General features: G+C 48.8%; 1 protein-coding gene across 1 annotated transcript; it reads right to left on the bottom strand.

Annotated features, from left to right (window-relative positions):
- Positions 1-1,694: 1,694 nt before the first annotated feature.
- SOX12 (SRY-box transcription factor 12) lies at positions 1,695-4,987 on the bottom strand. Its single transcript, XM_045833553.1, has one exon. It carries the CDS (start codon positions 4,536-4,538, stop codon positions 3,591-3,593), a length of 948 nt encoding a protein of 315 aa, XP_045689509.1. The 5' UTR covers positions 4,539-4,987; the 3' UTR covers positions 1,695-3,590.
- Between the last annotated feature and the right edge of the window lie 15,805 nt (positions 4,988-20,792).

Here is a 20,792-nt window from a genome sequence, read left to right as displayed (position 1 = left end):
CTGAATTTGGGGTGCAAAATATTTATTAGGGATAAACACCTGCAAAGAGAAAAGGGAGGGGGAGGCAGGACTGGGTACAGGAAGTCAATCAGTGGCGCAGGCCTGGCAAAGCCCCCCTCACCCTGGAGGGGCCCTGGGTGAGGATGGGGGGGAGGGCGGGGCAAGTACTGCCTGCTAGTGTCTGACCCACACTGAAGTGAGATGGCCAGGCAGTCACACCCAATTCTGCTCTGACACCAGACACAGGCTGCCTTGGCTGAGTGGCTCTCTGGAGCCGGGGCAGACAGACTGGCGGAGCGCCGACAGCTGGGGCTCTCCACTGACCCTACTTCCCACAGCTGGGGAAGTCCTTCCTAGGAGGGGTTCTGGGTGACACACACATCTGCCACACCTCCGCCACCCTTGTAGGACTTCTTTTGTTTTCTGGTTGCCTAGCTTCCAATTAAGAGACTGAGAAGCCGACACTGGAATTTCTACACTGCCCCAGGCCACCTTTCTGTACGAGCTCAGCCCTCCCAGACTTGCTCTAGTTCCTCTTTAAGTCACCTATAGGCATCCCGGTCCCCAAATACCCTCTGAATGAGGTCGGCACACTTGGCCTTGGTTCTTATTGGGAAAATGGCTTTGTCCAACCTTAGGAATAATTCACAGGATCTGGTAGAGTGAAAACTAGGGTGAGGGGGCCCCGGGGGAACAAAAGGATTTTGAAAAGCCTTGGTCTCGGTTTCCAAAACACACTGGTGAGAATCTCAAGGGCAGGAATGGCAATTTGGTGCTTTTCTTTACTCATTCAATAAAAATATATTTTGGGCCGGTTATGTGCCAGGCACTGGAACCAACACCACCACTCCAGGCCCTGAGCTAGTCTTACACCAGCTGCAGTTGCAAGCAGGGAGAGGTAGCGCCCTTAAGGAATACAGAGACCGGTTGGAGATTTGGAGCTGATCTGTCTCTGACCTTGGCTGCTTGCAGGTCTTCCTGCAAGTTGCACCACCACTCTGACCCCGTTTCCTCCTCTCAACCAGGGAATAATACAGTTCACGGAGCACCAAGTTAAATGCTTCTCACCTCAAACTTCATTTCCCCGTAAGCAGCAGGTACTATCAGTTCCCATGTTACACATATGGCAGTCAGGGTGAACCTGCTCAAGGTCATGCAGGTAATGGTGGACGGAGCTAGGCTTGGAGCCCAGACAATGCGGCCCAACCCTGCATTTCACTTCTCATTAAGATAAGGGTCAAACCGCCCCCCAACCCAGGTATGCTTATACATTTCATTTGGTCCACAAAGATTCAAAAGTCAGCTTTCATTTTGACATGGAGATGTTTAGAAATACCCAGATTCCACTTTCTCTTAAAAAACCTAGCCACTTGGCCACTGTGGGTGACAATCCCACAGGGTCACAGCTGGCAGGAGGTGAGCAGTTGTCCCCACCTTGAAGTGGGTCATGAAGCCAGTGTCCACCCAGACTCTCATCCATTTATGCTACCTGCCTGGCCCCTGCAGGAATGAGCTTGGCACCCTCAGTGAAGACCAGGGAGTCCTGAGATAGAGGGAGGCAGAGGCCTGGAGGAGCCAGGTGCCTCGTCCTGGAATTCCCAGCTCTTCCTGTACAGCGCTAAATCAAGAGACTTGAACCTGGCAAACTGGGAAGGGGTGAGGAAAGGCACAGACATGTAGAACCACAGGGCGAGGTAGGGGCAAATACACTTTATTCAGTCCTGGCATCAGACTGGCGGAAGTCCTGCTGTGGGTGCCAGTGCCCCAGATGGGAGGGATCCCTCCCCTCAGCTACTAGACTAGTTCTTCAAGACCACAGACAATGACATCTCTTCACTCACATGACGTTTTCTGGGTTTTTTTTCATTGTCTTTTTGTTGTTGTTTTACTTAAAAAAGAGAGAGAAAGAGAGAGAGAGAGAAAGAGAGAGCGCAAGAAAGGCCCAGAGCCGGAGCACCAAGCGTAAAGGAGGCAGCTGGTGGCTTTGTCAGCGATGGGAACGCGTGGGGCAGAGGCCAGCAGAGACCCTGGGCAGGGGTCCCGGAGGACTCTGGGACCGTTTGTTCCTGAGATTTGTGTGTGTGAATGAGAGTGTGTGCACACCCGGGGGGTGAACACACGCCGGTGAGATACAGGTAGTGAGGGCAAGGGAGGTGGGGGTGGGGGAGGCCGGAGGGGCGGGGCCTGAGCGGGGAATTGGGAGTTAGAGGGGTAACATCAGGGGCAGGGTCCCTAAGGCACCCCGAACTGGACACAGCTTCCTCTTACAACATCGCTATCCCTATTTTTTCACGTAGAAAAATAGGCGCAGGGCACACCTCCACTGCTCTGACAGCCTTTCAGTCTCACTGGTCCAATCGATGGTCTCAAGTCAGCTGCTCAAAAACAAGGCTCTTAAAAATGAGGCTCTTCTTGACACTCCATCTGCTATCGTGCTTCAGTCTCAAGCCCTTGGTAACAACGTGCCCTGCCTCTCCCACTGAATACTATCACTGGGGGCACAGGGAGGCTTGAGTGATAGGAAGAGGTTGTGGGCTTCAGGAGCCCAGGCTCGAGAGTGTGCCCTGAACTGACAGGGCACTTCCGGAGGAGGGGGGAAGCGGCAGAACACTGTCCCCCAAACACACTGTTAACGTGTCTCAGTTCTGAGTTTTCTTGGTCATCCCTTCCTCTCATGGTGAATTTCCAGAGAAAGATCCTACCCCAATTCCCAGGGTGAGGAATGAAAGAGAGGTTTCTGGGGACCAAGATAGGCCGCAGAGGCATTCAGGTAGTTGGTGTGTGTGTGGGGGGGTACCGGTGGGTCTGCGCGACCCCATTAAGTGAAAGGAGGTTACTCCACTTGGGACATTTTCAAGTTCCAAACCAACCCTTCCGGACCGGCTAGTTAGTCCCTTTCTCCCCCTTTTGAGTGCTCCTCCCATTAAGGCAGTGACGCCCCGTCGGGTTGAAAAGAAGCCGCAGCTCCCGGATCAAAATATTTCTCAGGATACCTCTGTACCCACCCCACTTCTGCCCAGTGCTGGCCAGAGGGACCAGCCCCCTCCTCCCAAGGAGCATTAAGCATGCGCCAAAAGGGGGCGGGTCCCTGCGTTCCCAGAGTAAAAGAAGCGCGCCCCTCCCCCCACTTGGGGGGGAGGGGCCTGGGAGGAGTGCGCGGGGCCTCTGGGCCCCAGCGCCCCCCTAAACGAGAGAAGAGAAGGGCTAGGCAAAGGCGGAGGGATTCCGGAGCAAGGGCAGGGGCGTGTCCTCCGGCCTCGAGGAGGGGCAAGTGCATAGTGGGGGAGGGGCACAGGTCTGTAGGAAAGGACGGGAGGTGTACCGGAGGGGGGCTGGCTGCTGGTGGCTGTGCAGAAGGGGGCAGGGCAGGGAGGAGCTTGGATGTCAGGGAAAGGGTGGGGGTTGGGCTGCCTTGGGGTGTGTCTGCGGGGGAGGGGCATGTCTGGATTCGAGGGGGGATGGGCACGTCTAGGAGGGGGGAGGCTGCGTGGGAGATGGGGTGCCAGCCTCGGCCTCCGAGGGGCCCCAATACCTGATTCCTGTATGTAAACAGCTGGTTTGGGGGCTTGCGCGCCCCGCTGACGGTGGGCTCAGTAGGTGAAAACCAGGTCGGCGATGCTAGACGGGCGCCAGTCCCCCGCGATCATCTCGGTAACCTCTGGGGTGCAGTAGTCCGGGAACTCGAAGTGCGACGTGCCTGACGGAGGCTGCAGGTCAGGGTCGCGGTCCAGGGCGCTGCAGTCCAGGCCGGCTGGGCCCGGGGGCAGTCTGGATAGAAAGCCCAGGGGCTCCTCTCCCGACGCCACCGTCTCCTCTTCGCCTTCCTCCGCCGCTGCTGCCTCCTCCTCCTCTTCCTCAGGCTCCTCGTCCTCCGACGGAGTAGGGGAGGCAGTGGTGACAGCCGCTCCCTCGCCCGACGGCCCCTGAGCGCGCTCCGCTGGTCCCCGGGCAGCCCGCCCTGCCGGGACCATCTTCCACAGCTCCCGCCCGGGGGTCTCGACCAGGCGCACTTCTAGCAGCTCCTCGTCGTCGTCCTCATCGTCGTCCTCGGGAGCCGCCGCGCTGCCCCCCAAAGGCCCTCCTGCCGCTCGGCGGCCCCCGCGGCTAGGCAGCTGCGACCCAGGCTTGAGCCGGCTGCCACCACCGCCGCCACCGCCGGGGGGGCGGGGCCGCGCCTTGGCTGGCGCCCCCTTGCTCTTTTTGCGCGGCCGGTACTTGTAGTCCGGGTAATCCGCCATGTGCTTGAGGCGCAGCCGCTCCGCCTCCCGCACGAACGGGATCTTCTCCGAGTCCTGCAGCAGCTGCCAGCGGCGGCCCAGGCGCTTGGAGATCTCGGCGTTGTGCATGTCGGGCCACTGGTCCATGATCTTTCGCCGTTCGTGCTGTGACCACACCATGAACGCGTTCATCGGTCTCTTAATGTGGCCGCTCGGGGTCTTGCACCAACCGGGCTCACGCGCCCCCTCCTCGGCCGGCCCCGGCCCCGGGGGCGGCGGCCCGCCGTCCCGCTTGGCCCGCGTGCCCCGCTGCTGCACCATCGCGCCTGGGCCCGGGGCCGCTAGACGCCGCCGGGGGCCGTCCGCATCCTCCGCGGCTGGGGGTGGGGGAGGAGGCAGCAGCGACGGAGGGGCGGCCCCGCCCCGTAGCTCGGCCCGGCCCCCGAGAGCTGGGGAGCAAGGAGCTGGGCGCTCGGGCCCAACGGACGGCGGGGGGAGGTCAGCAGCTCGGTCTCAGGCGGGTTCGGCGCGTCCCCGCCGCCTCCCGCAAGTTGCGCCCCGCTGCACGCTACACATTGTTTTGCGGGGGCGGAGGAATCGCACCCCCGGACCCCGCGGGCTCTCCTAGTAGCCTCCTGCTCAGCCGCGGCCCGCGCGCGCCTCTCCCCGCCCGGTTGCCTTCCAGTGTCTTTCTCCCCGCGCGGCCCCGCCGGCGCGCGCACCACCCCTCCCCCTCGCCGTCTGCGGGCCGCTGCGGCGCGCGCGGGGCCGCCCCGAGTAAACACCGAGGTGCCCGCTTGGGCTGCGGCCGGGCCACGCCTCGCGCTCGAGTGGCGCGTCACCCGTTGCTGGGCAGAGAACCTGGTATTTGCATCTCCCAATCGCTGACTGCCGGGACGGGGCGGGGCTGCGCGGTTTCGCGTCTGGGATTGGGGGTGTCGGATGAGATCGGTTTCTTTTCTTAGGTTGGGGATTGGAGGGGGGTGGGCACCAATATTGCCTCCCATCTGGTTCCGAAAGCTTGTCCCCGCCCCGCATTGCCTTTGAAATTTTAGATTATTCGGTGACACCTGCCGTCAGGTAAGACCTGTCCCCTCCTCTTTCGGGGCGTCTTTTTGGACCGTCCCAGAAAAGAATTTGGGGGACCCAGGCTCAGGAAAGCTCATTAAGGGGACCGACTCATCGAGTCATAGATGTAGTTCCTGCCTAACACAGACAGGGTCCATCCACACAGGGGCTCGATAATGCTTTGGGATCCAATGAGCTCTTTCATTTAGTATCTCGTTTGAGGCTCCAGTAGGGTGATTCTCTGAGAAAGAAGAGAATATTACGCTCACAACCCAAGTACGAAACGTATGGACTCGGGCTCGAATCCTAGGCTCTCTTCCCTGATCAGCGCAAAAGGGGTCGGGACATGTCGCCTACCAACCAAGTCCTGAGCAGAACGGACGTTCTGCTTTTCACAGTCCTAGGGCGAGATTCGAGAATGTGTAGATGCCCCATAACCAGGTCCCATTACCTACTGCAACGGGTCTGCTGCGGGACTAGGGCGCGACGCCCGTCCGGGATGAGACGGGCGTGCGCGGGCACGGGGGCGGAGCCTGATCAAGGGGCGTGTCGGCGACGCACGTTCAAGGCTCATGGCGAGGAGGGGCTGCGCGCTCCCTGCTCACCACGTGTGAACCTGCACGGGCACTGCGGGTTATGTGCTAACCCCAGGAGAAGTCACCTTCACTGAGACCAGGACTTGGGCGATGAGAGGGGGCGCTGAGGCCTAGTCCCTCGAAGTCAGTTGCTGGAAAGGGTCGGAATTAGGGGCTTTGAAATGGCATTCTGCTGGGGCGTAGTGGGTGGGCACCGGCGGAGGCGGACGTAACTTATCTCTGGCGGTATACCTTACCTCCACTCGGCGGGTGGAGGCTGAGAGCCTAGCCGGAGGGTGTAGGGAGTGGGGGATGGGATGAGGTGAAGCTCCGCAGTAGCGGGATGGGGGCGGGGTGATGCTCTGGGTGCCCTAGAGGGAAATTGGAGCTACGCGGGCGGGAGGGGATGACTCTTAAAGGCACAGGACTTTCAGAAAGGGAAGGTCCTGCTCCCTACCAAATGCTTCCTTCCCTGTCTCACTAGATGCTATCCCCGAGTTTACACATTCACCACGGCAGCCTGGTAGTCTCAGTGCTCGATGGGGTTAGAATTACTGTATTCATATCCCGGTGCCTGCTTTGCTAATCTTAAAATGGAGAAAAATCAGTTTTTCTCTCATATGGTTGTTTCACAAATTAAATGGGATAATGGATGTAAACGCATCCATTATAGAGGTATCAAAGAGTAATCATGGGGAAAATAAAAGCTTTAACATTTTTTCTAACACTCCTACTTTTTCTATTTAATATTTGTTTTGCTTTAAATCACATAGACACCGCCATCTTTTAAATGCTTAGGGCCTCTCAAAGGTCTTACTCTGGCCCTGTAACTGCTGCTGCTACTGTTGTTGATGTTTACATGTTGGCCTCCTGGATGTTCCTCAAAGACAGAAGATTTGGGCCCATCTCATGGCCTTGGTACAGGCTGTCTCCTCTGCCTGGAAAACTCTTCACCCCCACCCTCACATGGATGGCCCACTTCATTCTAGCCTCAGCTTAGAGGGGACTGTCCCGAGAGGCTGCCTTGTCCACTCTCTTCTGCTGCTGACTTGACTGGTCGTGCACATCTCAGGTGCACAGAATTACTTGTCTGGAACATGTTTTCATCATTGTCTGTGACAGGCTCACTCTGTGTTTTTATGTATTCATTTATAAATAAGGAAAACCAGTGAAATCAGCAACCTAACATGAGAACTGGAAAATTGATAATAACCTACCTTCCGTGTGAACTCTCGGTTTCCATCCCCTGCCTTTCTACACCTGATGTAATGTCTATCCTGAACCTTCCCTTGTGTTAAAAAAAAAAAGCTTTATTGAGATAGAATTCACATACCATACTATTCACCCATTTAAAGTGTACAAACCAATGGTACATTCAGAGTTGTGCAGCCATCACTGCAACCACTTTTAGAATATTTTCATCATGCCCAAAAGAAACTACTCCCCTTTGTTCTCACCTCAGCTCTAGGTGACCATTAGTCTTTCTGTCTCCGTGGATTTGCTGCACCATTTTACATTCCTACCAGCAGTGTATGAGGATTTCAGTTTCTCTGCTCTGCTTTTTAAAATATTTTCTTTAAAAACTATATTTTCTTTAGCTTTATCAAAGTATGATGCTGTATACATTTTCTGGTATTTACTTTCTCGTTCAACATTATAGTGCTAAAATTCATCTGAATTCTTGCCCCTGTGTGGGGCAGTACCATTCATTTTCTTCCGTGGGATATACATACTTTTCCTTCCCGTCAGTTCTCCTGTCCGTGGACATTGGGATCATTGCCAGGATTTTGCTCTTATGAAAAATGTTACTGTTGCTCAAGATGTGTCCCTGGTGCTCAGAGCAGGAAGGTCTCCCAAGTATCTCACGGAAGGCGTGAGTGTGCATCTGAGGACATGTGATTGCTAACTTTTATGAGGTGATGCTAAACTTCCAAGTTATACTAATTCACTTTTCCACCAACAAATACAAGCGACCCTGTGCACCCACATCCTGTCCCGAGTTTGGTATCATCAGGTGTCTTTATTTTGGTTGCATTCTCTTCCATCACCTTCCCCGTTTTCTTGGTAGTACCTATCACATCTGCAGCTATTTTATTTCTTCACTTGGTTTTCAGCATCTCATCTGCACTAGAAGTTCAGCTTCAAGAGGCAGAGATGTTTGTCTTTGTTTACTGCTTTATCCCTAGCAGATTGCCTGGCATACAGTAGGTGGTCAATAAGTATTAATTGAATGAGTCCAAGTCAGTGCTCTATGATGAGTGCACTGAAATTCCTGGGGAAGCCTGAAGAAGGAAGTAAAATTTCGGAGAACAATACTGCAAACTCCAGTCTGCACTGAGATGTGGTAGTTACCAGTACCCACAGACTACCTACCCTAAGTCCTTTCAGATGGAACCCCAGGGTCTAGGCCTTACAGGCGCTAGGAGTTCAAGTGTCGGCTCACCGTTGAGCTGTTCGGTCCAGACTGCAGTAGGTAGGCAGTGAGGTTCTTGGAGAGCAGCTCACCCCTACTACCCCACCAGCCCAGGCCACCATCATCTCTCCTCTGGGCACCTCCCCAGCCTCCTTTCTGGTCCCTACAGCTACCAGGTCCCCTTCCATTCCACTCTCCTCCCTGAAGACAGTGATGGGGTCTTCCAGGCACAGATCGTTGTGCCTCTTCCCTTCTTAGCACTCTCCAGTGGCTTCGCCGTTACTCTCAAGATAAACAACAGACACCTGGCTCACCAGGTTAAGCTTGGTCTGACCCTTGTTCGCTTATCTAACCTCCTCTCCCACTTTCTCTGTTTTGAGCCAGCTCCCAGTCAATCAGGCCTGCTGAGTCCCCACACAGGGTGTTGTGACACCCCTTCTCCTGCTCTTTCTAGCACTTTCACCTGACTGCCTCCTTAGAGCCCCCCTAACTCCGTATTTCTTTTCTTTCTTGCACCCATGGCTTACCTAGCTCACTTGTCACTTGGAACAGATCATTTTTAAATACTGCCCTCCTCTAAATGACATTATTTTCAATAACAGTCATGAAATACAAGAAATACTAATGATAATGGTGAGAAAAGAAATGCAGACAGTGAAAATGTTCTTTTTTTTTTTAAAGGGTTTGAGGTAATTTTTTTTTAAGATTTTATTTATTTTTAGAGAGAGAAGGGAGGGAGGGGGAGAGAGAGAGAGAGAGAGAGAGAGAAACATCAATGTGCGGTTGCTGGGGGTTATGGCCTGCAACCCAGGAACGTACCCTGGCTGGGAATCGAACCTGGGACACTTTGGTTCCCAGCCCACACTCAATCCACTGAGCTACACCAGCCAGGGCTGAAAATGCTCTTTTATTGAACTTTGTACGTGTAACTGCAATTGAAAATAAATAGTACAATACAAAAAAAGGAAAAGAGTATTGAATCAGTGATTTTCAATTACATTAATACATTTCTTTGAAAAAAAATACCCTTATAGCAGTCCATTGTAATAACTACATTAATTACATTACAATTTAAAAACAAAGCACTTTAAACATAAGAATCTGTAAAACAATTTTACTAAATAATAATACAATTTTACCGAATAATAAAATTTGCAGTTACCACACTTTATAGTTTACTCTTTGTTTTACTGGTATAAGTTTTCAGGGCAAAAGCTTTAAGTGGTCACGTGAAATGAGAGAATTGAAGCAACTCAAGTTCTAGTTCTTCAGCTGCATCATCACTGTGCTATCGTTGTTTATCTTGCATCTATTGTTTAAACACAGACATATGTTGTGCCAACGGGGCTGGAGACACAAGTGTTCAGGAAACGAGCTTGAACAATTCCAGACTGTTAGGGACTTACTCTCAGACTAATGTGTGTGGCTGGGTCTGGCTTGGCGTGTGGTGGGGGCTGAGTGTGTAACTGGGAGGGCTCTGAATTGACTTCCTTGTAGACCATAATGTTTATCAGTGTATAAGGAATTAAAATATGCTGATTTGAAGCTTACAAATACATTACTTAGACTGAAGTTAGACTCAACTTGATCTTTAGGGAGTGGAATTTTATCAGTGACATGGTTTAGAATTATGAGCACATGGTGATAATAAAATGCAGATTGCCTCTCAGTCAGTTTTATTACTGTCTTAAATTCTCTGCAGACACAGCCCCACTTGGTACATCATGGCAGCGGAGAAACTCCGTGAGATTGGAGGACCCACCTGATTCCCACTCTCACCTTTTTACCCCAACACCGAGCCGAGTTTGGCATAAGGTAGACTGAAGATCTGTTCAACGAAGGGAGGAAAGAACCACTCAGATAGGCGTGGCTGTCCCAGGCACCATCAAGCAACTCCACCAACCCCAACTGTACAGCTCCAAAGCCTCAGTCTGCAAACGGGCATGATCCTTAAGAACATTCATAATGAACAGTGAGAACATTAAGAGCAAGGTAAGTCAGTCATTTAAAAAAAAAGTCCTCACCTGAAGATATGTTTTTATTAATTTTAGAGTGAGAGGAGGAGAGACATGGATTGGTCACCTCCCATCTGTGCCCTGACCAAGAATTGAACCTGCAATCTTCTGGTGCATAGTACAACACTCCAGTCAGCTGAGCCACCTGGCCAAGGCAAGTCATTTTGTGATTCATCTAAATGTGTTCTTAAAAAATTCAGAGATTATGGCCCTGGCTGGCGTAGCTCAGTGGATTGAGCATGGGCTGCAAACCAAAGTGTCACAGGTTTGATTCCCAGCCAGGGTACATGCCTGGGTTGCAGGCCATAACCCCCAGCAACCGCACATTGATGTTTCTCTCTCTTTATCTCCCTCCCTTCCCTCTCTAAAAATAAATAAATAAAATCTTTAAAAAAAATTCAGAGATTATGATCATGTGTGTGCACTTCGGGCTCTTTCTTTTACTGCATAACAGTATAGAACTGTGCACATGGCTCTTGACCATTAAATATGGCTAATGCCAATTGAAAGGTATTACACAAAACCCTCACAACTTTCAAAGACAGCATAAAAATGTAAAATACCACATTAATGTTTTTTCTATTGGTTACATGTTCAGATTATACTATTTGGACATATTGGGTTAAATAAAATATGTTAAAACTAACTTCACTATTTTCTTTTCTTTTTTACCTTTTTAAATGTGGCTTTTGGAAAATTTAAAATTTCACTTACAGTTTGCTTTATATTTCTTTAAAAATTTTTTTATTGTATTTTTTTCTAGTTTCCTTTATAGCCAATATTTCTAATAGACAGTGTGAATATAGAAGATGGAGGTTTTTCTGGTCTTTACCTGGCAAAATAAAAAAGTTGGTCATCTTTTTGCCCATTCCCAAACTTTAAAATATGTTCTCTTTTGGGGGAGATTATTTTTTTAACTTCTTTGTGAAATCCCAAAGTCTTAAAAACCCTGACGGAATGCTGCACTGCCAACCCATGAGATGTAGTTTGAATCTCAAAGAAGCGCAAGGCAGAGAGGAGAGATCAGAACTGGGGGCATGGTCATAGTGAGGAGAGGACAGAGTCAGAGTCTTTTTAGCAGCAGCAGCACAATTGGTGGCAATGGGGAATGTCAGATTGGGAGAAGGAAGGGGAGGGTGACTAGTTGGGAGAGATGATTTTATCTGGATAGTGGGTCCCCTCTGGTGATTCTGAAATCACACCCCGTTGGCCCATCTCTACATCTCCTGGAGTACAGTCCGTATCTCAGCTGACTCTGAATTCAGTAGGCTTTTCTCTTTGGGGTGACTGTATAATTTATCATTAAAGGGGACACTATTAATGATTCTGCTGGAAAAACAGAAATAAACAGACTGCCTAGGTGAACTGGGAAGTCCCAAATCATCCTCATCTTATTGGCTAAATTATAGTGGATTCCCATAATTCTCTGAAGTCAAACACGGAAATACTGGGGCTTTAACCAGTCTCAGACTCAGGATAATAAGTCAAATTTTGTTCGATGTTGAGTCTTTAGGGAGTTATTTTATCTCATTTGCCTCAGTTTCATCATCTGCAACATTGGAAGAATCTAATAGTTCAGGACAGGGGACATGGGGAAGGTTCAATGAGTGGTAGCTATAACAAGAGCAACAACAAAAATACTCTGTGTCTTCTATTAAAAAAAAAGCAAAAAGACAAAACTGTAGAGACAGTATAAAGATCTGTGGTTGTCAGGGTTTGGTGGGGAGAGGGCTGAATAGGTGAAACAGAGAAGTGTAACTTTCCTCTATGACCCTGCAGGAGTGGATACAGCACATTATACATTTGTCAAAACCTATGGAACTGTACAACACAAAGAACCTTAATGCACGAAATTTTAGAAAATCATTTAGGACATCTGGAGAATCCCAAGATAAAATGTAGCATGTGACAAAACAATCAACTCTATACAAATGTATGCAACAACGTCATTGAAGTGGGTGGGGAAAAGGGTGCCGACTTCAGTAACTTGAGAAATGAGTGGAGTCTATAAAACTGCGAGCATAAGAAAGTGTACTGACGTTCTACAGTCTAGTTGATGAAGGTTCCCACGGGGGTGCGGGTGAGCAGTGTCCACGCTGCTGTGCATGTGTGCTGGAGCTGAATGATCGAGGACGGGTGGTGGGTGGTGGGAGCCAGGTTTCTCACTGTCGGAGTGAGAAAGGATTTATAGTTAAGGAGAGAAGGAGGCTGGAATGATTCATGTGGTAATGGATGAGAGTCGGAAATGTAAATAAGAACTCATGTTTAGCTTAATATAGATACAGATGGTTCCATACAGAAATATTTATAGATATGTGATAAACACAGGTTAGTATAGATGCATATATTTCTTTGCCCTGTTAGTTGAGAGGGCTTCAAAGAAAAAACGCCTCAGAAATGAGCACACTCAGTGCCTGGAGCTTGGTTTCTAATATCATTCTCAATAGGGGGAATCAGGGCTGAGTTCCTCTGAGAAATGGCTGAGTCTAGGACTGGAGCTGGGAATCTATAAGATGAGCCTGGGGCATCACATAGTGCCAGAGAGTAAGGAGGTGCTCAAGAACAGCAATTAAAAGGAAAGGCAAAGATGCGGGCATGTGGAAGGGACACGGGAGCTAAGTCAGTCGCAAAGACCAACGCTGGAACAATTTCAGTAACACAATTCAGTACTAGATTACAACCTAAAGTATGAAATAAATATCTATGAGTCCACAGTGATATAAATAAATAACAATTAAAAAAAAAAACAGGGGTGAGGAGACAAATGTTCAATGCAGAAAAATTCCAAATAATTTATGTAGGAACCCCACCCTGGAGGTTAAGTGTGGGCTAAGCCTTACCTTCACTTTCTTCCCAAGAGGATGGCATGGAAAGGGGTAGAAGACAAGTGACTTTACCCTGGAGAAATCTGACAGTGTCTCAGCTCAGCGATCAAAGTCAATGCCAACAGGGAGGAGTCTTGTTGATGTCTGAGAAACTGCCGCAGCCACAAGTGACCTAAGGAGACAGGAGCTAAATGCAACGTGGAATCTGGATGGGATCCTGAGGTAGAAAAAAGGCCGTTACGTGAAAACTAAGGAAATGTGAATTAACTATGAACTTTAGTTAATAACAGTATCAATTTTGGTTCACTGGTTGTACAAACGTGCCATATAAAGGTAAGATGCCAATAATGGAGGAAACAGGATGGGTGGGAGAAAAAAAACTTTGCATTTTCAGTGTTTCTATAAATCAAAAATGTCCTAGAAAATAAAGTGTATTTTTAAGAAAATGGCACTAGGTTTTAAAAAGATAATTAGTTTATCTAGACTTTAGAGCATCAAAGCCATTACACAGCCAAACTTCAAAATGGAACTTTTTTTTTAAAGATTTTATTTATTTTTAGAGAAAGAAGGGAGGGAGGGAGAGAGAGAGAAACATCAATGTGCGGTTGCTGGGGGTCATGGCCTGCAACCCAGGCATGTACCCTGGCTGGGAATCAAACCTGCGACACTTTGGTTTGCAGCCCACGCTCAATCCACTGAGCTACGCCAGCCAGGGCTTCAAAATGGAACTTCTTCAATGGATTAAGAGAAATACTAATTTATCCTACAGTTTTTATATGATTTGAAACCAGGAGTTAAATTGTCTGATAGAAATCAGCTACCAGTTACTCAGGTCAGTGTCTCAGGAACTCAACAGCAACAACTCAGCACCTTTAATTTGCATGTATTGTATTGGAAATACAAACGAGGAAAGATGACTAGTTCCTTGGTCATTTTAAATTAAATGAAAATACCCGCAATGAAAGAAATCCACTTCAAGGAGATTTCAACCCCATTGCCTAAATTTTCATTGCCTACAATTCAGTAGTGAATGACATATCTTGTGTACTTGAAGTTTGTTCTCCTTAAATAAAATACCAGCCAAAGATTACTCAAGGTACAACTGACAGAGGCCTTACTGTTAATTCCTTCTAATTTGGAGAATTCCTTTTTTTTTTTCCTTTCTTGAAAATCGAGTCTGCTGCTACTTTGAAGCTAGAGGGAAAGCAGAGTCGAAGTTCATTAGTAGTGTCCCTGGGCCGAGGGCGGGCTCTAAGCTAAGGGACCTGTCCATTGGTGGGCTGCCGGGCAGCTGTGGGGCGGGGGTGCCTGGGATGGAGCTCGGAGTCCAGGATGGAGCTCGGAGCCCATTGGCTATGTCGCTGGAGGATGGTGTAATGGACCGCCAAGGCCTATGCAGCCCGTTTCTACGGCAACGGAGGCTTGAAAGAACCACTCAGATTTCGGCATTCGCCCTCAACTCCCCCTTCCGGAGGGGGCAGGGCGGCCTGGATTTGAGGGCCGTTGGAGGAGGTATGGGGGCTGGGAGTTAAGGAGACAGGGCCTTCTTCGGACCAACCTAGCCAAGTGACGTTTGATCTGTTTGAACTGGGTGCGAGGAACCTGGCCTGCATGGTCACTGGGGAAAAAAATCAGCCAACTAAAAAGGCATAAAGAAGAAAGAGGAAAATGACATGTAATTCCACCCTGCACTAATTTCTGCACTGTTAACATTCACATGTGAACGAACACAAAGCCTGACACAGGGTAGGAGCCCAGCACTCCACGGGAGGGAGAAAGAAAGGAAGAGGAGGGAGGGAGGGAGGATCCAGGATGTGGGCAACGTGGCGTGAGACAAAGTGCCCGCCCTCTTGGGCGGAAAGTCCACAGACAGGCCCCAAGAACTGACAGTGTATGACGGTCTTGGCCACGGGGGCTTGAAGGATAGAGGGGTCGTCAGCGCACTGCAAGGAGGGAGGCAGCGGCAAACAGAATCCTGACTTTGCCCTAGGACGGCCTGGGTTCCCAATCCCGCTGGCTCTGCCATTTACCAGCCGCCAGCGCTTCAGCTCTCCAGATCCCAGTGTCTGTGTGTTTGGGGAGAAAGATACAGCACCTGCTTCTCTGAGTTGGTGTCAGAACTGAACTGAGATAATACATGTCAAGTTATTAATACAATGGCCGAGACAGTAAACTGCCCTCGCCAGTAGCTATTACCGTGATTGAAGAAGGGGTAGGATTTGACAAGGTGGAGAGAATAGGGAGGTTATCTATCATTACTGGTGTGGGTAAGGAGGGAGGAACCGTGTGGAAATCCTCCAGGTGAGACCGGTTTGGGTGTCGTACAGAAAAGCATGGAAGATGGTAGCCAGAGGGCAAAAAGGAAAAAATAGCAGTGATAATTACTGTTTACTGAGGGCCTGGCTGTCTGCCAAACCTTTACATGAATTGTTTCACTTCATTTTTTCACCAGCGCTGGTCAGGCAGATGCCATTAAACCCATTTTTCTGGTAAGGAAACATCCCTGGAAAGGTTACGTAGCTAAGAAATGACACAACCAAGCGGGCATTTGTAGAGCCCAGGACAAGAGTACAACCGGAGTCCCATAGATCGCATGCCTCTGCATAGAAGTTATACATCAATTTACAGTAGTGTGTTAAATGAAATGTATTCTGTTCTCCTTACCTTCACAACCAACTGGAAGGCCAGGTTCAAATTAAAATTCCAAGAGCCTCAGAGTTCTGGGCCAGATGTGTTGGCCCAGAAGAGCTACCCCCTGGATCCTGCCTCCAGCCTTTGCCCAGCTGCTGCCCCTCCTGTCGTGAGGGGTGCCATGCCCAAGCTGCCTTGCAAAGAGCTACTCTGAGACCTAAGCCTGAGGTCTATAAAGGTGCACCAGACAGTGCAATTAGCCCTCAGCTGAGACGGACCCAGGGATGAGGCCCACAAAGGCTCTGTAAAAAAGCTTATGGATATTTTGGAAGGGAATGCTGGGGGCTCAGGATGTTCTAGAAAGGGAGGGCAGTCCTATAAACCAAAACATCGTGGTTCCATCCCCAGTTAGGGCACATTCCTAGGTTGCAGTTCGTTTCCCAGCTGGGGTGGGTTCAGAAGGCAACTGATCCATGAGTCTCTCTTTGTCTCTGTCTTTGTCTCTCTCTCTCTCCCCCTCCCTTCCTGTCTCTCTAAAAGCAATGAAAATATGTCCTCGGGTGAGAATTCAAAACAAAACAAAACAAGAAAAAAAAAACAGGGAGGGCAAAGACTGTGGCTAGGAAGTTCCTCCAATGCCTACAGAATCCTCACCCTGTCCCCTGAGGAGAGGGAGTGGGGGCTCAGGGCAGGGGCTCCTCCGACTGGGCATGAGGGAGTGTTGAAGCCAGACGTTGGGAATCCAGGAGTCTGGTGCCCCCCTCCGTGCCAGGCGACGTGCAGGCCACGTTTCAGTGATACCTCCTCGGAGAAACAGGGAGCATGGGCCTGACCTCCCAGGCAGAAAGAAGGCAGGCCTCACCAAATGTGAGAAGACTGGAGTGAATTACCTTCTTAAAGATGAAGGGATAAGTCCTTCTCCAGTATAGAGTCAGTGATGGCTGTGCTTCAGGGTATCGTTAAATAGGGACGAGTATACACATGTCCTGACCTGTAACCTCAGCCAAGTTTCTAGACCATTCATGCCATAAATACTTACCAGGCTGTTACTGTGTTCCAGGCACAGTGCTAAAGGCTGGAGCTATAGCCAAGAGCAAAAAAAGCCATGGTCCCTGTCCCCTCGGAGCTCAAAACTGAGAGACAGAGGCAGGCATCAATCAAACCATGGCGTAAATAAACGTGTCACTGTACCAGCAGCAACTGTTGGAAGGAGAGGAGAATGTAAGAGAGAGAGTCCAGTATAGAAGGCTGGGGAAGGTTGAACTAGGAAATGGAATCAGCGCTGAGCACCGGGGAAGGGAAGGGTTAACCTTGTCCGGGAGGGTGAATTCCTGGAATGACTAGCAGCAGCCCAGTCAGGGTGAAGGGTGAGGCCCAGAGGAGGCAGGGCCTATGGGCCCCAGGGAGAACACAGAGTCTTTGAAGGTCTTTAAGCTCAAATTTCATTTTGAGGACTTTTTGCATTGAAGGAGACCAAGCTTGGAAGCAGGGAGACCAGATTTGGTTGCTGTAGACTGTTGAATTTTCCCATTGAAGCTGCTTATTTTTCAACATAGGGGAAATGGACTCCTGCCTTTGCAGAGTCTACAGGAACTTCTTTGAAGTCTTCTGTTTTGCACTGATTTTTGTTATTAGTTTTTGGCCAGAGATAATACATGAAATAGTCAAAACAAAAGCAAAATAAAAACACCCCCCTCAAAAATGTTTTCCTTCCATCCCAAACCTCTAATATCTCATTCTTCTCAGAAGCTACAACAGTTACCAATTTCAGTAATATCCTTCCAGAGTCATTCTGTACATAAATAAGCACATATATTTATTCCATCATTTAAAATTGTGGTACATACATAGATCACATCAAACATTTACATCTGATGATTTTGTCAATTACACCTCAGTAAAGCTGAAAAAGTAAAACTGAAATGTAAACAGCATACCATATCTTGCTTTGTTCACTTTAAAATGTGCCTTAGAGGTTGTTCCATATTAACATATACAGAACTGTTCCTTTGGCAGCCGCATAGTGCTCTACTATTTGGATGTGCCATAGACTGTCTAACCAGTTCCCTACTGATAGACAATCAGCTTGTTTCCAGTCCTTGGTGCCCCAAGTAAGGCTTCAGTGAACTCATCCTGGTACATTCATATTTGTGATCATGTCCAAGTTTAGGTAGAGATTCATTTCCTATAAATGACTGCGTGTTAAAGGACATGTGAATTCTAAATGTTAGCAGTCAGTGTCAAAGAAACTGCTTTCCAAAGATGTTATTCTACACTGTATTTAAAAATGCTGCAAAATTTCCATTCTTTCCTATAATATAACTGTGTGTAATTTTTTTAAAGATTTTATTTATTTATTTTTTTTAGGGAGGGAAGGGATGGGGAGAGGGAGGGGGAGAGAGAGAGAGAGAGAGAGAGAGAGAGAGAGAAACATCAATGTGCGGTTGCTGGGGGTTGTGGCCTGCAACCCAGGAATGTACCCTGGCTGGGAATCGAACCTGGGACACTTTGGTTTGCAGCCCGCGCTCAATCCACTGAGCTATGCCAGCCAGGGCTAACTGTGTGTATTTTGATGAAACCTGTCCTCTCCAAATTTTTAGTCACACTGACAAGCCAGCAAGTGGTCTGTATGTATCCATTGGCTTTGCGCATGTCTGGTACCCTCTTCACAGAACTCCACTTTTGACTTGGTATGATCAGACCCCTGCTCATCTCCAGCTTCCTCTTGCACCACTCCACCATAATGAACTCCTCCCGTCGGCGCCACACCTAAGGTGACATGAAGAGAAGTAATGGGCATTCTGGCTGAGTGTCAAGTCCCAAAGGAGCCCAGGAGTCTCCTGCTGAAGGAGTTGGATTGGCATTTTTTAAAAAAAGATTTTATTTTAGAGAGGGGGAGGGAGGGAGGGAGGGAGGGAGAGAAACATCGTGTGTTTCACTCTCGAGCGCCCCCTACTGGGGACAGAACCGGTGACCCTTTGATTCCCAGGCTGACATTCAACCACTGAACCACACCAGCCAGGGCTGGATTGGCATTTTAAGTTTATTTTTCCTTAGTCCGTCTCCTGCCCCCATCATTCTGCTCTGAAAGGCTCCCACCAGTAACCTCCACCTTACTCAATCCAATAGGTACTCTTCAATTCCTTGACATTTCTGAAAGTCAGTTTTACTTGATCTCTTACAGCACTCAATACACTTGTTAATCCCTGCCACTTGCAACTCTCCTCCCCAGTTTATATGTCTCCACACTCTTGTTTTCCTTCTCTCTTCCTGGCTGTCCCTTACTAACTTGTCATGATATACTTTTCCAACAGGGAAAACTCTCACAGAGTTGCTTAAGGTACAATCCAATTTGCTGTAATTTTTCTCCTCTCTGTTTTCTCTTGTGACCCATCAGGATATTGTAAAATCATTTAATGGGTCATATACGCATTTATAAAACAATGAGGCAATAGAATAAAAATATCAGGGCACTATCCACAGGGTTAATATTATATATGTCGTCGATTTGTTTTTTTGCATATAAATACACGTGTGTACATGTTGGATGGCTGCAATGTAAAGTGTACATCTTATGTGGGTTGTGGATGGAGTGTGAAAGCTCTGGCTACAGGGCGCATATGTTTACTTCTCAAGCCCAGAACTCTCCTTAGAATTCAAGACTGTGCATATTGAATCACCTATTCTTTTCTTAGACAACCTCTACGGAGACAAATTTAACATATCCAAAATCAAGCTCAAGGGCGGGCAACCTTTCCCCAGATGCTTCCTTGCCTCTTTCTCCTAAGCTCCAAGGGCCCTTCTTTTGCCTTTGTAACTTGCTCCCTGATGCCATGTAGCCCAGCTGGCTCATTACTTCTTTTAAAAAAAAAAAATCCTAAACATGGCTGACCAGCTCCACTAAGGTCTCCAGCCTGCCTTGGTACTACCATCTCCCTCCCCCCCTCTGTGTTGTAGCCATGTTGGCTGGGCTGGATATGGTCAGTTGGCAAACAACATCCATTCCCACTCTGTTTATGTGCCTTCCTGTGCAATACGTGCAGGAAAGCTACAATGTTTCCTTTCAGGGGCTCCAGCAAGTAGATGCACTTGCATGAGATTTGGGAAGTGGAAGAAGGCAGAAGTCAAATAGTTTTGGCTATTTTTGCTTGTAAGGTTGTTCAGACACCAGCTTATGGTCTCTGGCTTCACTGGACATTTCACTGTTCTGGCAGAACTGGCAGTGGCTCTCCGATCCCCGATCCCCGCATCCTGTCCTTGGGGGGCAGCTTCAGCAGTGTGTTCTCAGGTTCAGCCTTTCCAGCAGTGACCTCCTGGCTCCTTCCTGTGACAGAGGTAGTGGCTCCCCTGGTAGGTCAGTTTCTAGGGTATTCTAGGAGTCATTCCATATTTACCCAGCCTAGAGCCTATCACTTTCTTTAATAACTAGAGTGGTTTCTGCTTGCAAACCTGGACTCCATTTGATTTCTAGACTTGGACAGGGCTCCTCCTACTAGAGAGTTGTTACACTTGTTATCCCTTTTGCTTAGGCTAACACCCCAGCCCCCTTAACTCCCACTCCCATCTCTCAATTACCTCCTTATATATCCTTTCCATCTCAGGTCCACCTCCATCTCAGGTCAAACATGTTCTCCGGATGTTATCCCAGATCTCTCAGACCAGATCAGTTTTCCTTGTTCAACATGATGTCACTGCATGTTTCTTTTAATGCATTAGCACACTTTGTAATTATGTACCTATTTGTGGGACTCTAGAATTTGAGCTCCAGGGGACTTTACTATTTTGTTTTATTCCCTTGCCTAGAGTCGGTGCTTAACGTATGTGTTGAAAGAATGAACAGAATGGAGGCAGCTAGACTTGAGGGTGTTAGGACAAAATCAAACCTCCAAACAACACTGACAAGCCCCGGGTCACCTTCACTTGGCCTTTTCCCAGCCACCTCTTCCTGTGACTCTCTAGCCAGCTTGAACATGTTGTGTTCCAGGGCTCCGCACAGGCTGTTTCTTTTTCTTTTCATTAATTTTTTTTTCTTTTATCGATTCCAGAGA

Source organism: Phyllostomus hastatus, unplaced genomic scaffold (assembly GCF_019186645.2).
Source record: "Phyllostomus hastatus isolate PE091 unplaced genomic scaffold, TTU_PhHast_1.1 phas_contig_17, whole genome shotgun sequence".
NCBI classification, from domain to species: Eukaryota; Metazoa; Chordata; class Mammalia; order Chiroptera; family Phyllostomidae; genus Phyllostomus; species Phyllostomus hastatus.
This window is presented reverse-complemented; position numbering and strand designations above follow the sequence as displayed.

What these genes read in the sequence shown, in the direction of transcription:
- SOX12 (XM_045833553.1), bottom strand. Translation starts at nt 4,538, where the DNA reads ATGGTGCAGCAGCGGGGCACGCGGGCCAAGCGGGACGGCGGGCCGCCG.